The sequence below is a fragment of the Suricata suricatta genome, chromosome 15 (genome assembly GCF_006229205.1).
Source record: "Suricata suricatta isolate VVHF042 chromosome 15, meerkat_22Aug2017_6uvM2_HiC, whole genome shotgun sequence".
Lineage (NCBI taxonomy): Eukaryota > Metazoa > Chordata > Mammalia > Carnivora > Herpestidae > Suricata > Suricata suricatta.
In genome coordinates, this window is record NC_043714.1 from 50,527,074 (window position 1) to 50,552,366 (window position 25,293).

Genomic DNA, 25,293 nt, shown 5'->3' on the forward strand with positions numbered 1-25,293 from the left:
CTGAAAGATTATGCATACAGAAAACGTGGGTGCGGGAGGGCAGGAGAAAAACCGTGCACTGATATATTTTCTGTTCTGCCAGGAAAGATGGGAATGGGCTCAGATTCAGGGTGGATTTACAGGAGAAATATTTAACCAGAAACTATAAAGTGCTAGCATGGATTTCCAGCCATTTTTCTATTAAATTAATTAAGGGAAATCAAATCAATACTCTGTATAAACCAACTGTGGTAACATCGGTGGAGATGTTATCCTTGTTAAATTATTACATCCCTCTAGTGTGTTATTATATGGAATGGGAAAAGAGTGGAAGTGAGGACAGATTTGCACCTACTCATCTGTGATTTAATTGAAAGCCTAGTATATCCCAGGCACTGTGTTAGGAGCTAGGATACAAACATGAACAGGTTACAGTTCCTGCCTACAAAAAGTTCACAGTCTAATAGGAAAACAGGAAAGTAGACTGATAAGCAAAGCCACAAAGGAATACATGTTATCATCAGAAAAAGCACAGAGTGGTGCTCTGTAGTTCTCCTGACCTAGATGGCTTAGGGGCAGATGGGCGCCAGGGAGGCTTTCCGGAAAAGAGGACTCTTAAGCTGCACCCTGTGAATTAATAGAAGTTTTGTGGGTGAAGAGGGAAAAAAGATGGTTTACACAGTGGGAACTATGCGGGGGGACGGCCGGGGGTCCAGAAAGAGCACCATCAGCCCAGAGGAGTGCACATGGCTCATTAAAACTGGGTGGCAAAGGATGAGTCTAATGAGACAGGAAGGGACCAGGAAACAAAATCTTTATCTAAGATGTTGAAAGATTTAGACAATATTCTAAGGGCTATGCAAAGTCATCAAAGGATTGTAAAGCGAGGCATAGTATCATCAGATTTGTGCTTGAGTAAGATTGCTGTCCTGATATAGGTGAAGGGTTGGCCCAAAGGCAAGGGCATTGGCTGGGAGAGGGCTGCAACAATATGGATGGTATAATCTGAATGATTCTACAAAGGCATCACATTATAAGGTAAATGGCCAGAAGAATAGAAGAAATTAGATACATTTACAATCTAATCAATAGATGGGGTGTGAGTAGATATGCAGAAAGTGGGACAGAAGGAATCAAAGATAAGTCACTTGAATTGAGAAAGTAGTGTAATAGTTGACAGTCTGCATTCTGGAGACTTGTGTCCTACAGCAGAGCCGGGCTTGGCCACTGACTATGTGATGTGAGCAAGTTAATTTGACTTACTTTGCACATCCTGTAAAAAGGACACTAATAATGGATCTATCTCTCAAGGTAATTATTAGGATTGAGTGCAGAAATCCATATAAAGTACTATGCATGGTGCCTGGAACATGGAAATGATAAATGCTAGGTACTGTTATTATTAATTGGATAGTGTAATTTTCCTAAATGAGGACAATTAGTGGAGACACACATTTCAGGGCAGTGAGCATATTAAGTTCAGCTTTGCTCATGTTGCATTTCAAGTAGCTAGAGAACACAAGGGTGCCGTGTGAAGTGTAGATTTGGAGCTCAGAAGAAACACCTGGCCTGGAGACACAGATTTGGGGCAGTGTCCAGATGGTTTGTTGGGGACTCTGGGGTAGGCATGATTATTGGGGAAACTTTGTGGAATAGAAAAGAAACCCTGGAGAGGTTAGAACTCTGGGGAGAAGGGGATGAAGGAGCCTATAAAGTAAGCAGAAGGACTTTCCAGAGAGGGAGGAGGAAAGCCAGGAGAAAGTAGAGTCACAACAGCCAAAGGAGACTTTCCACAGAGGTCAATAGGAAGAGGTAAAGATAAGAACTGAAAAAGCCCCCCAAACAGGCATTGGTCACCTTTGCAAATACAATTCTCATGAAGTGTTAGAGGAACTAAATTAGATTTCATGAAGTTGTGAATGAACCGATGAGGGGAAAACCAGACAGAGAGTGTGAGTAGATGACTGTTTTAACAAATTTGATTAGAAGAGAGAAGTGGGGGTGTGCATAGTGAAGACAGGGAGAAAAAAGACAGGGTATTTTTGTTTGTTTTATTTTGTTTACTGCTTAATACAGGAGGAACCTTAAGGCTTTATATCCTGATGGGAAAGAGCTAGCAGAGTGGGAGGAATTATTGCAGACACAGGAGCCAGACTCACAGTTGACGGAGCCCGGTCCCTGAGGAATTGTGAAGGAATGTCAGAAAGAGCAAAAGGCAAAACAATCACCTTGGGGAGGGAAAAGGGACTTCTATCCTTTCCTGGCAGCAGGGACTGAGTCTAATTCACTGATCCATTTGCGGCATCTTGGACAGTGTCTGGCACATACAAGTGTCAATGAATGTCAACTAATGGATAAATGAGTCAATTAAAGAAGGAATATGAATGATACAGGAAGAGAGATAAGAATGATCATGGCCGCAGATTATTTTTAGGTTATCGGACAGGAGGTGGTGGTTAGTTCTCACAAGCTGGTCTTTCTTTCTCAATGAAACCAAGTGGAAAATCATGCCCTGAGCATGAGGAGGCAGTGGCGGAGGGTGGATGTCCACAGTGGGGAGTGGGCGAGGCAGAGGACAGGTGGAATGATAACAGGATTAAGTTCCCTTCATGGTTAGAAACAAGGCACTAGCGTGATAGTAAATTACAGGCACTCTGAATTTTTTGGTGACCTCGAACACTTTGCAATGGGCCGGTTTTGGGGCTCAATCCCAGTAAACATCGCAAGCAAATTAGGAAAATCCATCCCTATGTTCGGGCAACCAAAAAGCACTAATCCTTAAGGTCTTTACACGTGTGGTGCCATATTTAGATGAGCCATTTCATTGCCTTCAAGGTTGCTTCCTTTTCTGTTGCAAAGAAGGGCACACCCACAGCTAGTACAATTTACATTCAGCACTTCATTCCCTTTTGTTGAGGCAAGGATCTTATGACAAAGGGTGTAACTAGATAAGATTTGATGCATTTCCAAGGGCAGAGATTTCTACATTTGCCAAAAAGTTCCATCTGAAGTCCTGCTCCAAATCGGTAGAAGCTGGGGCCTCAGAAATCCCCCTACTCAAAAATATTGTGAACAGGACAATCCTGAGCCGGGTCTCCTTTATCAGACCCTCAGCTGATGTGTCTGACATTCACAGTCTTTTTCCTTCCCCAGGTCATCAAACATCCTGGCTCTTTCCAATTTATCATTGAAGGATGCTGGAAACATACTTAAAAGCAATTAGCCTTTTGACGAAAGTAACACACCTCCATTCTGCAGACAGTTCTTGACTTTACTTTGCTCCTGACTTTGTCTCATAGAAAGAGGATATTATGAAGTGCAAACACTCTTAATAAACAGGGATTGGCAGGATCAAGGGTGCTTGACCCCTCTCGTTCTTATGCAAGCATACTGCATTCTTGTGCCTCACCAATACCCTTGAGAGATACTAAAGGCAAAAGGCAGAGACATTCCATATAATAACCTTCTCTTTATCAGTGCACCAGACCCCACACGGTGTTTGGGTGCTCCGGGGCAGCTCTCCCAATGCAAGGGGTCTGTGCCAGCCTCTCAGAATCCAGTGCAGACCCAAACTTCAGACACGTGGAAAACTCCATTATGGACGATGGCTTTTAAGCTAATGAATAGTTCCTGTTGCTGGCTCCTTGCCAACTCTACTCGTTTCCTCAGAATAATTAATTAAAAATGGTTATTAAATCACATCAGGCTCATCGTACCCATCCTAAACATGCTTTGATATAGACAATTATCCCTGTGTATACCACAGGTAGAAAATGTAGTCTTGAATTTACTTTTTTAATGATGAAGACTGAGGTAGTGAAAGAAAGCCCATGCCCCTATTATGCCCAGTTAGTCAAAAGACAGAAAAGTCTGGGCTGTGACAGTATGAATTATCTTCTCAAATAATTTTTAATGGTCATTAAGAAGTTCTTGGCTCCCTCTCTCTCTGCCCTTCCCCTGCTTGCTCTCTCTCTCTAAAAATTAAATAAATGTTAAAAAAACTAAGAAAAGAAGTTCTTAGTAGCACTAAAGGAAGGTACTCTCATTTTGACAAACTGATACCTAAATGTAAGCCCACTTTAAGGCAGTCCTGCTGTCTTTCAGAAAGAGTTAGAGTAAAGCTATTCTAATTAGAGTTTCATTTATCCGGCTTCAGCTAAACTGACCCAATAAGATCTCACTATTAAGGATAGAGTCAAGTTCTTTAGTTATATTCTGAGGAATATAAAGAATTATTTCAAAAACAGTAATTTGTCATAAAGCTGATTTGAAATATGATAATTAGCAATGATAAAATTGACAAAATCATTTTTCCCTAAAGAGCAATAGAAATGTCTTCACTCAGAAGCAAAACACTTAGGGTGGCTGGGTGGCTCAGTAGGTTAAACATCCTACTCTTGGTTTTAGCTCAGGTCATGATCTCACAGTTCATGAGATCGAGCCCCACAGCAGGTTCTGTATTGACAGCATGGAACCTGCTTGGGGTTCTCTCTCTCTCCCTCTTACCACCCCTACCCTGCTCATGTGCTCTCTCTCGATCTCAAATACATAAAAACTTTTTTTAAAAAGGCAGTAAAACATCTTGGTAAGCTGTTAGCTAATCATGCTAGGGAAACGCTGTGCACAAAAGCCCCTGAGTCAGAAGTGATTCATCCCTCGTGTACTAACTAGCCTGTATTTCATACACATGCCATGTATGGTCATCAGAAAGATTTGATCATATTACACCTTGGTGATGTATTGTACATTGGTTGTCAGCTTTTATTTTACTCCCAAACCCCCGAGGAGCAGCACACATCCCCCTCAGTCCAGAAGCACATCCCAACTCAATCTGTAAAGGGACGCAATGTTGCCAACTCCCCAGGATCATGGAGAGTTTTGAAACTTTGCCCCAAGTGATCCTCCAAACCTCCCCGCGAGTCTCTGTTTCAGTATTCTAGCTGAGATTCCTCAGTTAATATAGGCACCAGGCTGCTTCTTGCCAGTGGAACCCAGAAAATAGCGTGTCCCACATGCAGGGTGGCAGTCACTTATCCACCTTTCAGATGGCTGGGATTCCTGGGCGCATTCCACGTGCTAGGTATGCTGCGCAGGGGTTTTTGCACATCATCACATTTGTACCCATAGCACAGATATAATTTATCATTTCAGTTTTAAGGGTGAGGAGTCCGAGATCTAACAACCTTAACGTCAAGGTCCTCCAATCAGGAAATGGAAGACAGGGAGGGGTACTTTGGATGGCTCAGTCCGCAAAACATCTAACACTTGATTTCTGCTCAGGTTATGATCTCACGGTTCGTGAGATCCAGCCTTGTGAACTCTTAGAGCTGACGGCGTGGTGCCTGCTGGGGATTTCTCTCTCCCTCTCTCTCTGTCCCTCCTCCCTGTGTGCATACTCTCTGTCTCTCTCTCCCTTTCTCTCTTTTTCTCAAAATCAATAAATTAACTTTTTTTTTTAAATAGAAGAACAGGAATCTAATCCTGGCATCTGATCTAAAGCTTCTGACAGTAACATTCACTCTACTTCCTCACACACTTGCCCACAGTACTAGTGTCTCAGAGATGAGGTACAAATCTGAGGCCATACCTGCCTAAGAAAAAGAGAATTTCTTATAAATGTGACAATTACATTGATTCATTATTCCATAAAATGTACTGAACTCCATCTTGAGTGTTCCTGGCACTGTTTCAGAATTTAGGAACACAAGAGTGAACAAAGAAGAGAAAAATCCTTGTCCGGTGGAGCTTCCATTCTAAAGAGGAGCAAAGAAACAAAATGAATACATTGTATATAAACATATACACATAGTATGTCAGATGTTGGAGAAAACTAAGCATATGAGGGTGATACGAAATGCTGAAATAAGAGTGAGACAATTTTAAATTGGGTAGTGAGCAATTTAAAATTCATAGCCCATCATCAGAGCACAGTGTAGTTTTGATTCCATATGCAACACTAGCCAACGTCCTTTATAAATCAATGCCCGAAACAACAGGACTTTTCCCACTAGGTAAACGTTACACCAGGCTGGCCTACATACATCATTTAGCTTTTATGCACAGGAAGTATAGCTGTGATACTATTCAATTATCTTTCATAAACTTTTATAACACTTACTCTGAAGCAAAGCCATTCTTCATTCTAATTCAGATCCAAAACATTTTCCAATGGCGGGAATAGAGGCCTCTGGGTGGGTCAGAGATTGAGAGAAGTTTGCAATCAGTGTGACTTTACCTGTATACAGTGCTTGTTCTCTTCTTTTTTGTAAGAGAAAATATGACAATGTCACTCATATTTCCACCTGAGGAGTAAGAAGCAGTTGCCTTTTTAGGGACAGACAGAACAAGGGACTTCCATCTCTTCAACAGCACCCAGCGTGGGGAAGCACAGAGAGGGGCAAACTGTATACATCCAATCCCAGCTTTGCCTCCTGTAAGTGAATGCGAGTCCCCACATTTGTAAAATGGAGGTTAGCAGCAGCTCACGATGCTATTGTCGAGATTAAATGAGCTGATATGTAAATGAAACACTTAGAACAGGGTCTGATGCGCAGTAAGTAATGAGTGATTTTTATTGTTAGTTTCAAAATGAGCTTTGCTTTTCCAGCTTTTACCATGCTCCAAACACTATAGAAGCACTGGATAAACATGATCTAGTTTATTCACCCTGGGAAACAGGTAAAATGTCTTTCACCATTTTTACTGAAGAGAAAACTAGAACTCAGAAATAGAAAGGGGTCCGAAGTCCAGCAGCCGGTCACTGCAGAAGCCAGGATCCCGGCACAAAGTGGCTGCTGTGCATGAGGGGTATCTGACATGGGGAGATTAGGAGAGTCTGACATGAGATCCCAGGGGCTGGCTTACTCTGGGCCCGCGGGGTCCACCACCTTCAGTCTGGAAGTGCCCCAGCTCCAAGCAGTGCCTGAACTCATCATTCCTAAGAGCACACATCCCTTGGGAAAGCAGATTCCGGGATTATTGAAAGTACTGTATCAGCATGATATTTTGTAGGTCAGTTTTTAGAGTGGTCATGCTCATGATGCTTCTGCCATAAGAAAAATCAAATTTTATTTTACTTTTCTGAAATTTATCTTTGAGAGACAGAGACAGTGAAAGCAGCGGAGGGTCAGAGAGAGAGGGAAATACAGAATCTGAAGCAAGCTCCAGGCTCAGAGCTAGCTGTCAGCACAGAGCCTGACATGGGGCTCGAACCCACAAACTGTGAGATCAAGACCTGAGCTGAAGCTGGCTGCTTAACCGACTGAGCTACCCAGGCACCCCAAGAAATCAAATTTTAAAACAGCTTTTGTCCAAAGTTGAGAGCCAGCATTATTTGGTCTGTATTTCTCATAGGAGCTTTGATAATTAGATGAATAATTTGAAAAAAATTAGCCATAAATCATAACAGTGAGTTGAAATTGGTTATATGCCTTTTGTTAGTTTATTGAAAGTTTTTGACTATTCCATTGGTTGGCAAACTACAGCCATGGGCCAAACCCAGGTCAACTGCTTGGTTTTTTTTTTTTTTAATCTTTTAATGTTTTATTTATTTTTGAGAGAGAGAGAGAGAGAGAGAGAGAGAGCAAGCAAGCATGAGCAGGGGAGGGTCAGAGAAAGAGGGAGACACAGAATCCGAAGCAGGCTCCAGGCTCTGAGCTGTCAGCACAGAGCCTGATGTGGGACTCAAACCCACAAACCACAAGATCATGACCTGAGCCAAAGTCGGATGCTTAACAGACTGAGCCACCCAGGTGCCCCTTGTGTTTCTAAATAAAGTTCACAGCCATGCCTATTCATCCATGTGTTCATGGCCACTCTGACATTCCAGCAGCAGAGCTGAATAGTTATGACAGGGACTGTAGGGCCCATGACGTCCAACATACTTACTGTCTGGCACCTTACAGTAGGTTTGCTGGTCCTTGAACTATTCCTATTTAAAAGTTTATTTATAGGGCACCTGGGTAGCTCAGTCGGTTAAGTGTCCGACTTCGGCTCATGTCACAGTCTCACCATTCATGAGTTCGAGCATGCATTGGGGTCGCTGCTGTCAGCACAGAGCCTGCTTGGGATCCTCTGACTCCCTCTTTCTCTCTGCCCCTCCCCTGCATGTGTGCTCTCTCTCTCTCTCTCTCACACACACACACACAAATAAATAGATATTTAACAAACAAACAAGTGAACACATAAATAGAAATAAAAGTTTGTGAAAATATTATATACTTAGTATGGTACATAAGAGGTGCTCAAGAAATAAATCATAAATATTAAACAAATACTAGGAAAACAAGAAAGTTCAAGCTTATCACAGACAATCTAAGTTAGCAGCTAGTGGAGCCCCTGATATCATCTTGTCTCTATATCCCCCAACGAAAATTCTTTGCTCATTATGTGGAGGAATCCTTGATTGCGATGGGCTCTAAAAATACAAATCTTGAGGCACCTGGGTGACTCAGTTGGTTAAGCTTCCGCTCAGGTCATGATCTCATGGTTCGTGGGTTCCAGCGCTGCTTTGGGCTCTGTGCTGACACACATTTATTTACTATTTTTAAGAGACGGAGAAAGAGCAGGGGAGGGGCAGAGAGAGAGGGAGACACAGAATCCAAAACAGGCTCCAGGCCCCAAGCTGTCAGCACAGAGCCCAGTGCGGGGCTTAAACTCACAGACCACAAGATCATGACCGAGCTGAAGTCAGACACTTAACCAACTGAGTCACCAGACTTCATGTTGCTCCCCGCATGCAGGTAGGGCAGGGATCCTGAAGGAGATATCATTCTAAGGATGAAAAAGAGACAAGAAACAAATAAATGAAGCAACGGGGTCCTCCCAGAATGGGACAGTTAGCACACATGAACTAAACAGAGAGATACACAGGAAAGCAACCTAGACAAAAGTTAGTACCTGCCACTCTCTCTAGAAAGTTAATGTTCTTTTCTCTGGATCTCTTTCTCTTCATCTATAAAATGAAGAGAATGCCTACTTCATAAATACTGTAGAGATTATATAATTCAATAAGGCCCCTGGTGTTATGTTTCAGATCTACTGAGTACAATAGGAATTATTATTGTTGTTGTCGTCGTCAGAGTCTTCTCTGCCATTTAGTTAAATTTTCCGCATTTTCCCAGAGATGGTTAAAATTGTCTGTTGTTTATTAAAGACCATACTCTCTACAGGTACTTTACCTAAATTACTTCATGTATCCTTTTCACTTACTCCTATTTCACAGATGAGTATACTGAGGCTCACAGGCATGAGATATGTTGCCCAATTTTATATAGCTAGAAAGAGGCAGAACTAGAATTAGAATCCAGCCTTTTCCTTCAACCACTATTCTAATACAACCTGGACCAGACCACTGACAAGAAACTAATGATAATCTGTGGTAAAAGCTTGGGCATCATTGCTTAGGCCCAGCCTACTGTGGTTTGCATCGTATGCCTTGTAGACTCAAGTAGGTTTTTAATCAAAATGATAAAAGCAGCGAAATGCAAAATAGCTCTACTCAATCTGTTAGGCTAACAAGGAATGATAAAGTTAGCACACCTTACCAAGGATGCACATTTCAAGACAGGATAAGGAATATAACAGCACCGCATATTAGAAAGGTCTAGTATGTTTCAATGTGCTTTCACCTGCTCCTTGCAATTAATTTCCAACCATGGTATTTTCATATATGAACTGCAGGCGTCGAGGCGCAGCAAGCTTTGAGTGGTAACAATTGGTAAAGCTGACATTTCAGACTACATCTTCTGATCCTGAGTCCCATGGTTAGCCCACCAGAGAGCTAAAAATTAGGGAGAGGTGCTGAATTTATGGCTTGCTGAAGAAAAGAAATATATTTTCCCCATTTGGCTGTTTCTGTAAGTTCTTTTGGGACAGCTAGAACATTAGCCCTGCCACTCCAGACAGGCCCAAGCATGCTACAGGCGGTCTCTCGAAAGAGACACAGGTAGAGAAGAACGTGGCTGCCTTCCGGGTGCTCTCAGCCCCACGAGGAGGTGCTTTGTCCAAGATCTTTAGAAGCAAGACAACTAAATGCCCACTAAAACTTTGGCAGCCCTGAGAGCTTTACTTCTACTTAGAGTTTACTTCTCTCCCCTCCTCCATCATGCACATTTTACATTTTAAAATATTCTCATTGATTTCCCATCTGCTGCTGGGTGAGCTGGGGGATTGTGTGTCTGTGTCACTGTCTGGGGTGTCAACCCTCACCAGGCTGTGTGGCCAGGAAAACACAGAGGAGAGACGAGATTGGTAAAGGTCTCCCTCAGAAAGGATCCATACCCTTGTAGAAGCATTCGAGCCGGCAACTGGACTCCCAGCTCAGAGCCAGCCAAGATGCCTCATTCGAATTTCCAAGGTCTGGGGGCGCCTGGGGGGCTCAGTTGGTTGAACGTCCGACTTCGGCTCAGGTCATGATCTCACAGTCCGTGGGTTTGAGCCCTGCATCAGGCTCTGCGCTGACAGCTCAGAGCCTGGAGTTTGCTTCAGATTCTGTGTCTCCCTCTCTCTGCCCCTCCCCCGCTTGCTCTCTGTCTGTCTCTCAAAACAAAATAAAGACATTAAAAAAATTAAAAAAAAAAAAAAGAATTTCCAAGGTCTGGCTCCAAAGACAAAAATGACCAGGAGAACTAAACAAAAGCAGAAGTAAGAAAACCGAAGCCAGGCGGTAGGACAGGCTTTCCACAAGCTTAGCCATTCATCAATAATTTACCTGGAAGTTCTAGAACATTTACATTTAGAAAAAGCTAAGTAGCACACTCGACCCACAGCAGATACACTGTAGCGTTGTTCCAGTATGGCTCATGCTGAAAGAGTTTAGAGTGACATTTTACTTTCTAAATTGAGGTGTTATTATAATTTGAATCTCAGTTCTGCTGGCTGAGTTTTTCCCTCCCCGGCATGTTTCTGAACATCGGTGCCTTGTGAACAAGGAAACATACAAGCATTAGGAGGGGAGCCAGCCTTCCATCACTGCTAATTATCAGACTGTAACTAATCCTGAAATCTCCACATTATAGTAGTTGCTAGTGTTGCAGGATATTTTACAGCAAATCCTTAAGACTAGCTGCAAATGTTGCCTAGCCCTGGGCCGTTTTCCACTATTAACGGAAGAGCCCCTAAAACGAAACATTAAAAAAAACACGCTCCCTCAGAACTTGGTGGCACAGAGGAAGTAGAATCTCTGCTAGGGGCAGAGGCATAAACCCTTGGGTTCAGCTAAGAATTCATTTTCCATTCTCCCTGCATTCTCTTACAGCCTTAACCACTTCCCAACTCTCAACCCAGGATTTGTTTTTTGGTTTTGCAAACCTTAAAAAAAATTTCCTCAAATCCAAGGTATTAAAGAGAATAAGGAGACTTGCAGTGAAATATACATGCCCTTCAAGTGTGGCTTTCATCCATCAGCATGTGACTTTCTAAGCATCAGTCTTAACCAGTAGAACGCAGACAAAGTAGAGCTGTTAGGAAGAAAATGCCACACACACTGCCTGGCACACAGTAGGCATTGAATATTACCTGCACAGTCTTACTTCCTTTTCGACTACAAATTCCTATTGCTAGATTAGAATGCCTTCTACTTCTGGGGCGCCTGGGTGGCTCGGTTGGTTAAGTGTCCAACCTCAGCTCAGGTTATGATCTCACACCTTGTGAGTTCAGGCCCTGTGTCAGGCTCTATACTGACAGCTCAGAGCCTGGAGCCTGCTTTGGATTCTGTGTCTCCCCCTCTCTCTCTCTGCCCCTCCTCTGCTCATACTCTGTCTTTCTCTTTCTATCTCACAAATAAACTTAAAATTTTTTTAAAGAATGCCATCCACTTTCATCCTGTTTTTCTCACTCTAGACTGAAACATGTTAAGAAATAATACACCGTGCTCCTCTAACAGAGACTCTCAGAGTTTCTTAGAAAGTGAGGCTCACAGCTACTCAATGCCTCTCTTACCCCGGGAGGTTTGGGTATAATTTAGCCCTGAACTCGAGTTCCGCTGACTGGAATAGCTCAGTGCTCCAGCCGTTTTTTCCACACTTCGCATGTCTCTGCCTCTCTGTAACTTTGCTCATGAGAGAAAGTACAGGCTTTAAGGATTCCTGGCACATCAGGCTTGGGTGCAGAGCTCTGTCTCCCATAACAAGTACTTCACACTTGGTATTTGGTGATGCTTTGTAAATTTCCCAGAGCACTGGGGGTGTCGCAGAGGAAGAGTCACATGGTGTTCTGCATGGCAGCATGGCCTTCTATAACTCCAGCCCTCAGCTGTGCTCAGATAGCTTACCAAGGGCAGTGCCAGCTCGTGACCACACGGGCCCATGGAGCCCCCTGGGTGTGGAGCCCAATTTCCTGCCTCCACAAATGGCTCACTCAGAAAACAGCTCTGCTTAAGAGGTCTGTTTTCTCAGCACCTATATATTCAGTTGTGGAGGAAAGTTTTCTTTTGATGTCACCAGATACACCACACTTACAAATTTGTACTTAAAAATCTTGGGTCACTATTTATTTCCTTCATCTCTACTTCTCCCTTAGTCACTATGTCTTCCTCAAACATCACCAAGTACTACCAAAATTTCTCTACTGTGAATCTCTGCTAATATTTTCATGGACATTCTTAATCAGAGCCCAGGAAATACTCTGTAATTCCAGCTGGGGTGATTCTTCTTAATAGAATATTTAGCTATAGTGCTAGACAGGTGGAATAAAGAACCCACGCATTAGTGTGACTCGGTGGCTTCTTGCCAAGAAATCTGTCAGTAATCCACAAGGCAGGATGTGACAGTCCATGGTCTCTCCACCATGAATCACCACTCAGACCTTATTCACTTTTATTGTACTTTAACTGACTTTGAGTTAATTCCAAGCCCTTTGGTGGCCCCATCATTTAATTTTTAAACCCCACCAATGATCTCACTCCTTAGTATGAAGCACCTCACATTGATTATAACTGTCTTTTAAAAACTGTTTCCAGGCTCCAAGTCAAAACGAAGCAGAACACTCTGGAAGAGGAAAATCCCAGAGCTCCCAATCAGTGTAGAAGCTTCCCTAAAATCAGATTCATATAATTGTCTCATTAAGTGTATTCTTCAACTGGCTCAATCAATGTAACAAAATACGAGGGGTCATTGATCACTTTGCTGAAGGCCGTCTGAGAGCAAGATTCCCAGTACCAGAACACTTTGTTAAAATGTAGCAGTGTGGCAGAACATGGACAGGGTCCAAACAGAATGTATTGCTGCTCTTCAAAGAATGGCATTGGAATATTAAAGCTAACTGTTTTATATTCATTAACCAAGAAAATATGTCCAGAAGGAAGTATGCTTTTTGAAATTGGGAATATTCCAGCCAGAAGTACAGGAACTAAAGCACTTTGCTAATTTAAGGAGTCCTAAACCCACACATACCTTCTCAATTATATTTTAACACTTGTGAAAAATAAATATTTAAAAAAAATAGGGGTGCCTGGGTGGCTCAGTCTGGTTGAGCAGCCGACTTCAGCCTAGGTCATGATCTCACGATTCATGGGTTTGAGCCCCACATCAGGCTCTGGGCTGACAGCTCAGGGCCTGGAGCCTGCTTCAGATTCTGTGTCTCCTCTCTCTTTGCTCCTCCCCTGCTTATGCTGTGTGTTTCTCTTTCTCTCAAAAATAAACATTTAAAAAAAATTTTTAAAGAAAAACAAATAGTTACTCAGTAATGAATCAACTGTACTTTGAGCACTCATTATGCGCCAGGCATATTTACCAAGGACTTCTCCCAAACTTGTGTATTAGAGACCCAATAAAAGTTTGGTGTTGATTTACTTTGGTCCTGAACCCAAAAACAGAACTTTGGTGTTATAGAATGTGGGATCCAAAACAAATAAAGAGCCTATGATTCACAAATTAAAGTTAGCTGTGATGATACTCTTGAAGATCATTCATTATAGAAGTGGTAAATAGTCTTCAGATACAAGCTCCTGATATGGTTGTTATCACTTGTTACTTAGCTATGTTTTGAGAAAGCTTTTAAAGTTTTAGTTTTAAGAAATCTTTTCCAGTATTTAAGCTTGCCCTGAAATCTTTATATTCTGCCACTGAATTTCAGCCAAATGTTTGAATGGCCCCTGATATCTGTTATTGAATAATTTTTGGCTCAGCATTCCTTTCAAAACTTTTCTTTAAATTGATAGTACTCCTTAAAAATAAAAAAATAATAATCCTAATGGTAATAATAATACATTGACAGTACTCCTTAAAGAGGATTCAATTATTTGCTTTCTTCTTAAAGTGATGTCCCAATACATATCTATAATTCAATTTTCTCAACAATATTTCACTTATAGTAAACTTCAAAGGAAAAAAATTTTAATGTTTATTTATACTTGAGAAAAATAAAGCACAAGCAGGGGAGGAACAGAGAGAGATGGCGACATAGGATCCAAAGAAGGCTCTGCTGACGGCAGTGAGCCTGATGTGAGGCCTGAACTCACAGACCACAAGATCCTGACCTGAGCCAAAGTCAGACGCTCAACTGACTGAGTCAGCCAGGTGTCCTCCTTAGAATAAACTTTAAAAAGGGAAAATAATAAAAGGTTAGGAAGCCAGGGCTCTGGGTTTAAAGATGCACCATGTTCTTAATTAGCTACAGGAAGTTAAAATGAATTCTAGTAAGTTCTTCAGCACTTACTAGATATTCCTCTCTGTGAATGCAGCAGTTAAGGTGATAACTAACAATCACTGTTACTGGGAATTTAATTTATTCCTATAGATTATCAGCACCTTGAGGGACACATATGCTCTAGGGACCCTTTGCCTGGCCTCACAACCCCCAAATAACAAAACCCAATTATGTGAAATGAGCACAAACGTGTCTGCATATTGTGTTACCATGAATAACATAAGCTGGATTTTCTTAGAATGTTGAAGAGACTTTTGAAATAAATATAGATTCTACATTTACTGGCTCTGGGAAATGAGGGTCAGACATAAGTCAGGTGATCTGCCCCATCTCCTCAGAGTCAGAGATGGATTGTGAAACCAAGATGCTGCACACCAACCCTAACTCTTTCTTCTGTACTCACTCCACTTTGCCCCTCACCAACATACGGAGGAGTCTGCCACCACCTTTCTCTCCCAAGGAAAAATGTCTAGATAATAGCAAGACCCATGGCCATGCACAGAATTTTTCTGAATCATACTTAAAATCAAAAGTCAGAATCTTTTTCTGAATCAATACAAGAATTCCAACCAAATCTTCCAGAGAACTGAGGTTCAATTAACTCCCTACGACTTCCTGGACAGACTAATACACTAATTTCTGATAATTAATCAAAATGTCCCCAAATCGCATGTAACCAGTTCCTCACAAATGACATGCTACTGATTGGACTGTGACCCCTGAAACAGTTTCTGTTTTATTTTATTTTTTATTCCATTTTAGCACTTTTGCATTTTAAATTTTATTATTTGTTTTTTTCCTAGGAAATAGTTTGGTGTGAAGGATCCCTATCTGCCTTGTTATGACAACTTTCTTCTCCCTAATCGGTACTTTCTAAATGTAGCACTCCAATTCGGGGCAAAAAACAAACCATAATCCCAGGGCTACCAATGATTCCTGCCAATAATATTATGCTTTCCAAATATTTCATAAACATTATTGACAACAACAGAAGTCTTCAACTCACTATATATGTTGATTTTTTGTAATTATCTAGAAAGAAAACTAGCAGTAGCATCAAAAGACTTTAGACCAATGACTAGCTGCTAGTTGTTTATACATATATATGAGTCATACGGCCTTATTTCTCTGCTTCTCTGAGCCCAGTTTCTATCAGTTTCTATCCCTCCTCAATGAAATGGGAACAGTAACACCTGTCCTTCAGATTTCATATGGAAAAAACAAAATGGCTTGATGAAAATGAAAGCACTTCGTTAATTCCAAGGAAGTAAAGAACTAGCTGCTAGTAGGACTCTATTCAGAACTGACGTAAAAGTGATATTTTCTCCTGCATTATCTTGCTCTCTTAGATCAAGTGTGGTGGAAAAAAGGGGAAGATATTGATAAAATGTTTTCATGTATACGTCTGAGAAGAGACCAGCCTCACCACTTGTGTACCCTCTACGATTCCCTATTCAAGAACACAGTTCTCCAATTGTCTTCTTTCTCTCTCCCCTGGATCACAAAATCTCCCCTGTCTATAGGGTTCTTCCTTAAGTAAACAAAGATATAGTATCTTCCATTTTGAAAAAAATCAATTGATTCTACATCCCGCTTGGGCACCTCCCCTATATGACCAGCTCCCTTTCCAGCAGCACTCTCAAAAGATATTTTTGGAGCCGCTATCCACGTCTTCAACCCATCTCTTGAACCCACTTCAAACAGGCTAGCCTGATAAATGAAAGATTTTAGAAGTATAAATAAATAATAAATTTATCCAAAAATATCCATTTTCTCTCACTCATGTTTTTCTGTCATGCTGTTCTCCAATTCTCAAGAGCAGCCTAAGACTCCTTCCCAACTGTTGTAGATTGGTCTTTATTCTGGATCTTTTTTGAGTCCCGATATATCTATAAAGTCAATTAGTGTTATTCACCAGGCATTATATTAGAAATCGTCTCTGAGAACTGTTCTAATGATTAAATGTTTAATATTCTGGAATGCTTCGTAACTTAAAATAGAATATACAACCCAGCAGCTCCATTCCCAGGTAAAAATAAAAACATATATCCACATTAATGACTTGTACACAAATGTTCATAGCAGTATATTTGTTTTAGGTAAAAAGTGCATACCACCCACATAAGCAGATAAATAAAATGTAGCATATACATAGGGTGGAATATTATTCAGCAATAAAAAGAAATGAAGTACTAATACAACATAGATGAGCCTAAACTATTATGCTAAATGAAAGAAGACATTCATTCCACAAAAGACTAATTCCATTCATGTAAGATGTTCAGAACAGGCAAATCTATGCAGGCATAAATATATTAGTGGCTGCCCAGGGCAACCTAGGGCTGCAGAAGGTGGGAGTGACTTGTAATGGGGGTGGAGTTTCTTTTAGGATGATGAAGATGTTCTAAAATTAGGTTGTGGTAATGGTTGCACAGCTCTGTGAATATACTAAAAACTTGAACTATACACTTTAAATGTGGGTGAATTTAATTATATGTAAATTATATCTCAATAAAACAATATATGAGGTTAACATTAGTCATAAGTCAGCTAATAACATGTACCCTTGATGTATTGTGTTGAGAATGGTAGTCTGTGGCCCTCCTCCAAGTCCATGCCTTCACTCCAAGCATGAGAAAAATATCAGCCAAACTCAAATTGAGGGATATTCTATAAAATGCCTAACTGGTACTTCACAAAAGTAAGGAAAGTTAGAGAAACTGTCACTGCCCAAAGGCACCCAATGAAATTGATGATTAATACATGTCATCCTGGACAAGATCCTGGAACAGAAAAAGTACACCAGGAAAACCTAATGAAATTTGAATAAGGTATGAGGTTAACTAACTCCATAGAAAAATTATCAATATTAGTTTATTAATTGTGACAGATGCACCACATTAATATAAGGTGTTAATAATAGGAGGAGTTTGGTGTAAAGTATATGGAAATTCTGTATTATCTTTGCAACTTTCCCATACATAAATCTAACACTTTCTTAAAAACAATATACAAACATTAGTAAATAGTTTTATAATTTGCAATAAAAGTCATGGTACTAGTGACAGGGATAGTGGTTAGTAATACAAGGATCCTTAGCAGGATGAAATAGGGAATCTAAAAAGCCTGGTTTTCCACATGCAGCACATGTATGCAGACTTGAACTAGTATTTCCTGAAGGAACCATAATTTCAACTTTAACAATCAGAAGATAGAAATCTGTCCCATTCATATTAAAAAAAGAAAGAAAGAAAAGAAATCTCTAGTAGAGTCTTTATCAGGAGGTTTTATAATGATTACAAAAGGATGTATTGAAATAGATGGAAGCCAAACTCTTTTATAAAACAGTAGGCCACTATTCCATGTAATTCCAGTGAAGAGTAAAGTATATATAGTGGGGCTTGATTTATTTTATTAATATTTTTAATGTTTATTTTTGAGAGAGAGAGAGAATGAGTGAGCCAGAGAAGGGCAGACGAAGAGGGAGATACAGAATCCAAAGCAGACTCCAGATTCTGAGCTGTCAGCACAAAGTTGTGAGATCATGACCTGAGCCAAAGTCAGACGTTTAACTGACTGAGCCACCCAGGTACCCCTAGTGGGGCTTGATTTAAAGTTTTTAGGCTGATCCTTATGAGAAAGATAACCGTCACTATGGTGGCCAAAGACAGAGTCCCTTGCTTAGCTACTCCTGTTCCCCCCTTGCTCTTCTCATAAGCATCTCTGTGTGTAATCCCTCTCTCTAAATACTATGTCTTAACCAATTGATTTTTACAGCCTCCTTTTCTTGCCCTCAGTACACAGTGCAAAAATGGTTGCCTACCTCCTCATTCACTAATGAGGCTTCAGGGAGCTGACATTTTCAGAACTCACCACTGTATCTCCTTTGGCAGCTGCATCTCCTTTTGTCCTAGCCATGGAAAGCCAAGCACTCCACAGTGCGACCTCACTTCATCAGAGAAAAGTGATGGCTTTAGTAATGTAATAAAAATAATGGCTTTTTGTAAATCTTCCTAGAGGAAGAGAGAAACTCTACTTAGTCACATGATCTGCATTTGGGACTTGCGCACTAACTCCCTTCTGGCCCCCATGATATGCTCGCTATCTCATGCCGCCAGATTCCCGTACACATCCAGTGTCTTCAGGAACACTCCTCCTGCCTCTCTTTACCTCCAGATTTTGGCTTAGATGCCACTGAGACCAGAAAACCCTCACAAACCACCTTCAACCTCAGTTCCAGATCAGGTGCTCTCATAGAACCAAAACTTTTCTCTGTCTTAGGATTCATCACAATGTGTTTTAACTGCCCTTCAGATTATAAACTACATGAAGCCATTGGCAGTGCCTCTCTGGATCACCTCCAAATCCTCAAGAGCCAGGACTTGGACTGGCACACAGTGGGGATGCAAATGAATCTCCTAAATGCAAGGATAAACTCCTTCCCAATCAGCAATGTATTGTGAAATTGTTTTCCCTGGAGACTGTGTCATACTGTTTTTCAGGGACCTTCACATTCTGGTACAGAGGCCTGTAAAGAAGTAGTCTTTCACCTCATCACATACCCCATACATTGCCCTAGTAAAAAATGTTGATGCTTAAAAACAATGGCCCAAAGATATTTTCAAATTTGCATCTCTGTCACTTTATTTGGGATAAGGAATAGCAACAGAAATAAGACTTCAACAACCACAGTGAAATTAATTGGGTATGAAAGGCAAACGCCAGGACATTTTTCCCTAGGTGTTTGCTTCTATATTGAAAAAGAGATGTTAAAATGCAAGCTAGGGCTACACTAAAAATTTATGAATGTTTTATAAAGTGATTAAATCAATCAAAGATACTGGGAATTAATTAAAAATAATTACAAGTGGAGTTAAATGTATTCTTTATTATCCCACTGGAGATGTAGTTTCCACTGCATCAAGTTTAGAAACATATTTAACTCCACCCTTCCTTGAGTTTTTAAAAATATATTTATTTCAACAAACATAACTGAAATGCATTTAGGACTAATTTTATTAATTAACCAATTTCCACTTAAAACAGAGTTTTTAATATCATAAGGTCAAAGGTTTGCAAAAATCCTCTAACAATATGTTGGAGAATTAAAATCCAGGAAAGGATCATGGCTATATTTTGAAATCTTTTCATGCTTGACTTTGTTCAACATTTACTGAGGACTATCTTACATCCCACACTGTACTAAATGCCTGAGGACAAAGAAATTAGTAAACTTGCCCATGCCCTGAAGAAGATTACCATATACTGGAGAAGTGGACAGATACAGCTCATTGCAATAAAAAGTCTTGGTAGTGATGTCCAAGTTTGCCTGGGGAACTGTAGAAGCACAAGACAGAGATATTAGCCTTGAAACATGTTGCTTTTCTTAAAGCAATGCTCCCTCGGTGACGTTAAGTGAAAACAGGTAGGTAGGTATTAAATGTGGGTTCAATGTTTCACTTGACAAGTGTAGACAAAAGTAGATGAAAGTCAACCTTTAAGTTTAGAAATTTAGCAGTAATAAGTATACTGGATTTATACTTAGAAGAAGTTAAAGGTTTAAGTGAGCAGAATGGGGATAACACAGTAGAAATCTCAGCACGGGAAATGCAACAGACTTTCACAAAGAGAGAGAGTGAAGTACAAAGGAAGGAGCAGGAAGGAGCGTGGGCTTTGGCTGATGTAGACTTAGATTGAATCACAGCTTTGTCACTCACTATTCACGTGTCTTCAGACAAATCACATATGTTCTCTAAACCCCAATTTCCCTGTATGCAAAATGGAGCTAACACTAGCTTATACACAGAGCTATTATAAGCATTAAATAAGATAATGCTTATCCATCTTTATGATGAGCCATCATAAAAAAACTCAGATGTGATGGTAGCAATCTCTTCGTGCAGGAAGCACAGATTCAAATATCAGATGCTTAGTCCTTGGCAAGGAGTGGGAAGGTGTTGGCGGGTGTGCAGCAGTGACTTGATGTCAGAGAACCTGGAGTACTAGAGAGGAGACAAAGGCAGAGATGGAAGTGACGATGATGATAAAGATGATAATTACCATAGCTCCTTCCAAAGCTCGGGATACTTACCACTGGAGTAAGCATTTGATTTCCTAGGACCAATTAACGTATTTACTTGCAATCTTAAAAATCTTCTTAGAAAAGTGGTAGGCTTCAGTTAACCTCTTGACTGAGTAAATCCTTCTTATCTCTGAAAGAAGTCAGAATCTCTGGAATATTTTACTTGGTATTGTATGAATCAATGTGAAAATTACACCCTCTTACAGAACAAATGTCTCTACCCCCAGCAAGCAAAATATGAAGTGTTCACTCTGTGCACTGAGTCTGAAGAGAAGCTCAGGGACAATGAGTGAGGCAGAAGAGGGGCCATGTGACACATTCTCAGAGGGTAGGGAGAGCTTCAAGAAAGTGATAAAATGGCCCTAGAAGGGAGAAACAGGACCCTGAGAGGAGGTGGATAGCTTATAGGTATCACTGCAAAGAAGTAATAGGAGTTGTTCAAAAAGAGATAGGAATGGTTTTGAAAAAAGAAAGCCAAAGGCCATTTTTACCTATAGATGAAAAGTCTTAGACAGCAAATGATATTGGAAGACCCAAGGAAAGAGACAGTCACTATAGAGCCAGGAAGAATAACAGAAGGGAGCATTACTTCCACAATGTAGGATGCAAGGGGAAGTCCTAGCTGAGGCAGAGGAGATATGGCTAAGAGGAAGACAGAGCCCCAGGACCAGAAGACTAAAAGTGCTGGGGATAAAAAGGAGGCATCCCAACTCAGGAGACCAAGATGGATTCTATTACCAGGATTAAGTACAAGGTTGGGAGATGAATTTATAATAGATACTGATGCCAGAGTAGATATCTAGATGCGGAATCTTTATTTCTACACTAAAGAACTTTAAAAAGCCCTCTCTAAAAACAGGATTCTCCCCTCGATCCCAGAGCAAGATAGAGGCTGCTGGCACTAACTTCAGTAAAACAGCTGGCAAGTCTGGAGGGATGAGGAGGAAAGAAGCAGTTCCTTCCACTTAGATAGTTTTCAAGCTCAGAACATCTAGAAAGCCTGGCCCGAGGAAAATTCTCAAATGCTGTGAGAATCTAAAAATAACTGAACATTTTATTTGTTTGTTTGTTTTAAGATTTTTTTTTTTTTTTAAGTAATCTCTACACCCAACATGGGGCTCAAACCTACAACCTCGAAATCAAGAGTCACATGCTTCATCAACTGAGCCAGCCAGGTGCCCTAAAAACTTATTTTTGAATGTGTAAAGTGTTGCTTTAGAAGAAAAGCAATTATCTTCCCCACCCAAAAGATAACCACAGCTACAATTTTTTTTAATGCTTTTATTTATTTTTGATACAGAAGAGACAGAGCATGAGAAGGGGAGGATCAGAGAGAGAGGGAGACACAGAATCTGAAACAGGCTCCAGGCTCTGAGCTAGCTGTCAGCACAGAGCCTGATGCGGGGCTCGAACCCACGAATGTGAGATCTGACCTGAGCCGAAGTCGGAGGCCCAACCGACTGAGCCACCCAGGCGCCCCCACAGCTACAATTTTAATATGCCCTTCACAGAACTGACATATTGTGTCCTCTTTACGTTGTCACTCATCGAAGGATAACATTTTCAGAGCTCTTAACACATCCATTATTTTTTAATTTTATTTTCTCAATAAATCTATGATGTAAGTGAAACACTATGGTCAGGCATATTTTCAGATGAAGAAATGGAAATATAAATGAATTATTTCATTAAGGTCTTAAGACCACCTAATATAGACAAACCCAAATGACCTAACTCTGAGTCCAGGGTCAGTCCCCAACTTGTCACCGAGCACGAAGGTGAGTGAGAGAATAATCCGCTGAATGCTGCTCTTTGAGAAGCTTGTCCCTGGGCAATCTTGGGTATCAAGCCCATCTTACGTGTTGTCCTTCCTCCTGTGTGTTGCTGTTCTTAGAATTAGGGTCAACGCCATGTAAAATTTCAGAGTTTATTGTCCCCGTCCTGCATCTCCCTGTATGCTGAAGAAAAGCTGTGCAGTTGGGAAGGGCAAAAGTTTGGATCCAGGATGACTTAGACTCTGATCTCGGCTCTGAGACTCCGCCACTTCTGCCAAAGTCCTCACCGGCACCTACATGTTAGTTTTCTTATTTGAAAAATGGGAGAGGTGATGCCTATTTTGGAAGCTTTTCAGCTGTTTTATAATGTGGTGTTTTTTTTCCTTTTGGTTTGGTTTTTCTTGTTTGGTTTGGTGTGTGTGTGTGTGTGTGTGTGTGTGTGTGTGTGTGTGTTTGAGAGAGAGAAAGCATGTACATGAGTGAATGTGGGAGAGAGAATCTTAAGCAGATTCCCTACCCAACGTGGAGCCCAACACAGGGCTCGATCCCATGACTGTGAGGTCATGACCTGAGCCACAGTCAAGAGTCAGATGCTAAACCAACTGCACCACCCATGTGCCCCATGTTTTCAGCTTTTTAAACGTGATAACATATGCAAAGCAACTAGGCCAGTGTCTGACCCATAGTAGACATTCGATAACTATTGGCTTTTTTGAAAGACATTTTCTCCTTTTCAAACTGTCATGTTATTCTTTAGATTTAGGGGAGCAACACTGGCACCATTTTGCAGACAAGCTATAAGATTAAAATCATTTCTCAGGGCCATATAGAAGGTAAGTAGGGAGGGGATTAGACCCCAGGTCTCCCAACACTTGTCACAGACATTTTGGTGGCCTGTGTCACATTCTCTCAGCTGGACTCTGATTGCAGCCATTGCTATAGTAGATGGCTCCTGTTTGCAGAGAACACCCTGTTTCAAGTATCCACTGTCCCCTGTCTATCTTCTCTGCTTCTTTCTAAAGACCCAGGGAGTTTCCAAGCAGGAGAATTCTGGATGTGTGGGCCAGTTAAAGCCCCTAAGGGCATTCCTCAACAAAGGGGAGATGACAGCCAGTGGACAGAGGCCGGGGCCTCTCTTTCCCTGGACAGATAATGCTGAAGCACACAGTGGGGGCCATCACAATGATACACCCCGTCTTAGCTTCCCCTCTTCCATCACAATCATTCCCGCCCTTAACTCCCTCTTCCTGGGATGATCTTACATATAAACCATCTGCATTTAAGTCCTTGTCTCGGACTGCATCTTGGGAACTAATGTGGGGGTTGGTGGGGGAAGTAGTTGGTTTATTTTTGTTTGTTCTGTTCTGTTTGTGTTTGCAGTGCATTTCTCTTTATTTCTCCATAGGTCACCAAGATGCTGGCAGTGGTTGTAATTCTCTTTGCCCTTTTATGGATGCCCTACAGGACTCTTGTCGTTGTCAACTCATTTCTTTCCAGCCCTTTCCAAGAAAATTGGTTCTTGCTCTTTTGCAGAATTTGCATTTATCTCAACAGTGCCATCAACCCAGTGATTTACAATCTCATGTCCCAGAAATTCCGTGCAGCCTTCAGAAAGCTCTGCAACTGCAAACAGAAGCCTGTGGAGAAACCTGCTAACTACAGTGTGGCCCTAAATTATAGTGTCATCAAGGGGTCAGATCATTTCAGCACAGAGCTTGATGATATCACTGTCACTGACACTTATTTGTCTGCCACAAAAGTGTCTTTTGATGATACCTGCTTAGCTTCTGAAATAACCTTTAGCCAAAGCTGATTTGTGAATAAGAAGAAAATGGACCACAAAGTAAATGAGAATCTGTGCCATTATCAGCCCAAGAGGAAACAGCCAATACTTGTATGTGAAGACAGAGCAGATAAAGTCTTTGCTGACACTCTAATAAATCCTGGCCCCAGATACTTAACACATGAGAATGACTCATATTTTCCTTCTAGTATTATAAAAATGTTTCACAAAAATTGAAACAGATTTGTGAAAGAGCCAAATGGTAGAAACTGAAAGTGAAGCTCTTTTCATTCAATTTGAGAAACTCACTATATTTCCAGGGGCTGTGAAGCTTAGATTAAATCTAGACATTGATTTAACATTATTCATAATAAATGTAATTTTTCAAACTCCCCCAAATTACTTGCACATTTGGTAATTTGCAACATGTAAATGTTTAAATGTTTGCATTTAGCAGTTCATTTTAACAAAGTACAGTCCTGTTTCATGCATATCTGAAACTACAGGGAAATATAGGAAAAACATTGTTTATTGAGTAAAAATGAGATTTCAGACAAATACGTTCACGTATGAAAAACAAAAACAAATGTCAAATGCCTATAAAGTCCTGAGATGATTTTTTTAATTCAAGTACAGCTGGCACACAGTGTCACATCGGTTTTAGGTGTATAACATAGTGATTTGACAGCTGTATATGTTATGCTGTGCTCACCACCGACGTAGCGGCCATCTGTCACCATACAGTGCTGGGACAGTAGCATCAACTATCTCTCTATGCTGCACCTTTCATCCCCTGGAGAATTCTTGTGTTTTATAAAGTAGATGTCGTCATTCAACTTTAATAAACTTTAATAAACCTCAATATTGCCAGAGTTACAAGTTGAGAAGACAATGTAGATTTGACTTTTAGATGAATCTGGCTCTGAACCAACTCTTTGAGCCTCCTAAATGATGGGTGAGACAGGAGAAATAGATTAAATAACTAAAGATAGGAACTAGCACGTTAGTAATATTGAAATGTAGAGCCA

The 25,293-nt window shown here is 40.9% G+C and overlaps 1 protein-coding gene across 1 annotated transcript in view; it reads left to right on the plus strand.

Annotated features, from left to right (window-relative positions):
- TRHR (thyrotropin releasing hormone receptor) overlaps positions 1-24,295 on the plus strand; it is a 37,746-nt gene extending 13,451 nt beyond the window's left edge. The window contains exon 2 of the mRNA XM_029924060.1: positions 23,888-24,295. Coding sequence (XP_029779920.1) covers positions 23,888-24,295 — 408 coding nt within the window. The remainder of the gene's footprint in view (positions 1-23,887) is intronic.
- The last annotated feature ends 998 nt before the right edge of the window (positions 24,296-25,293 follow it).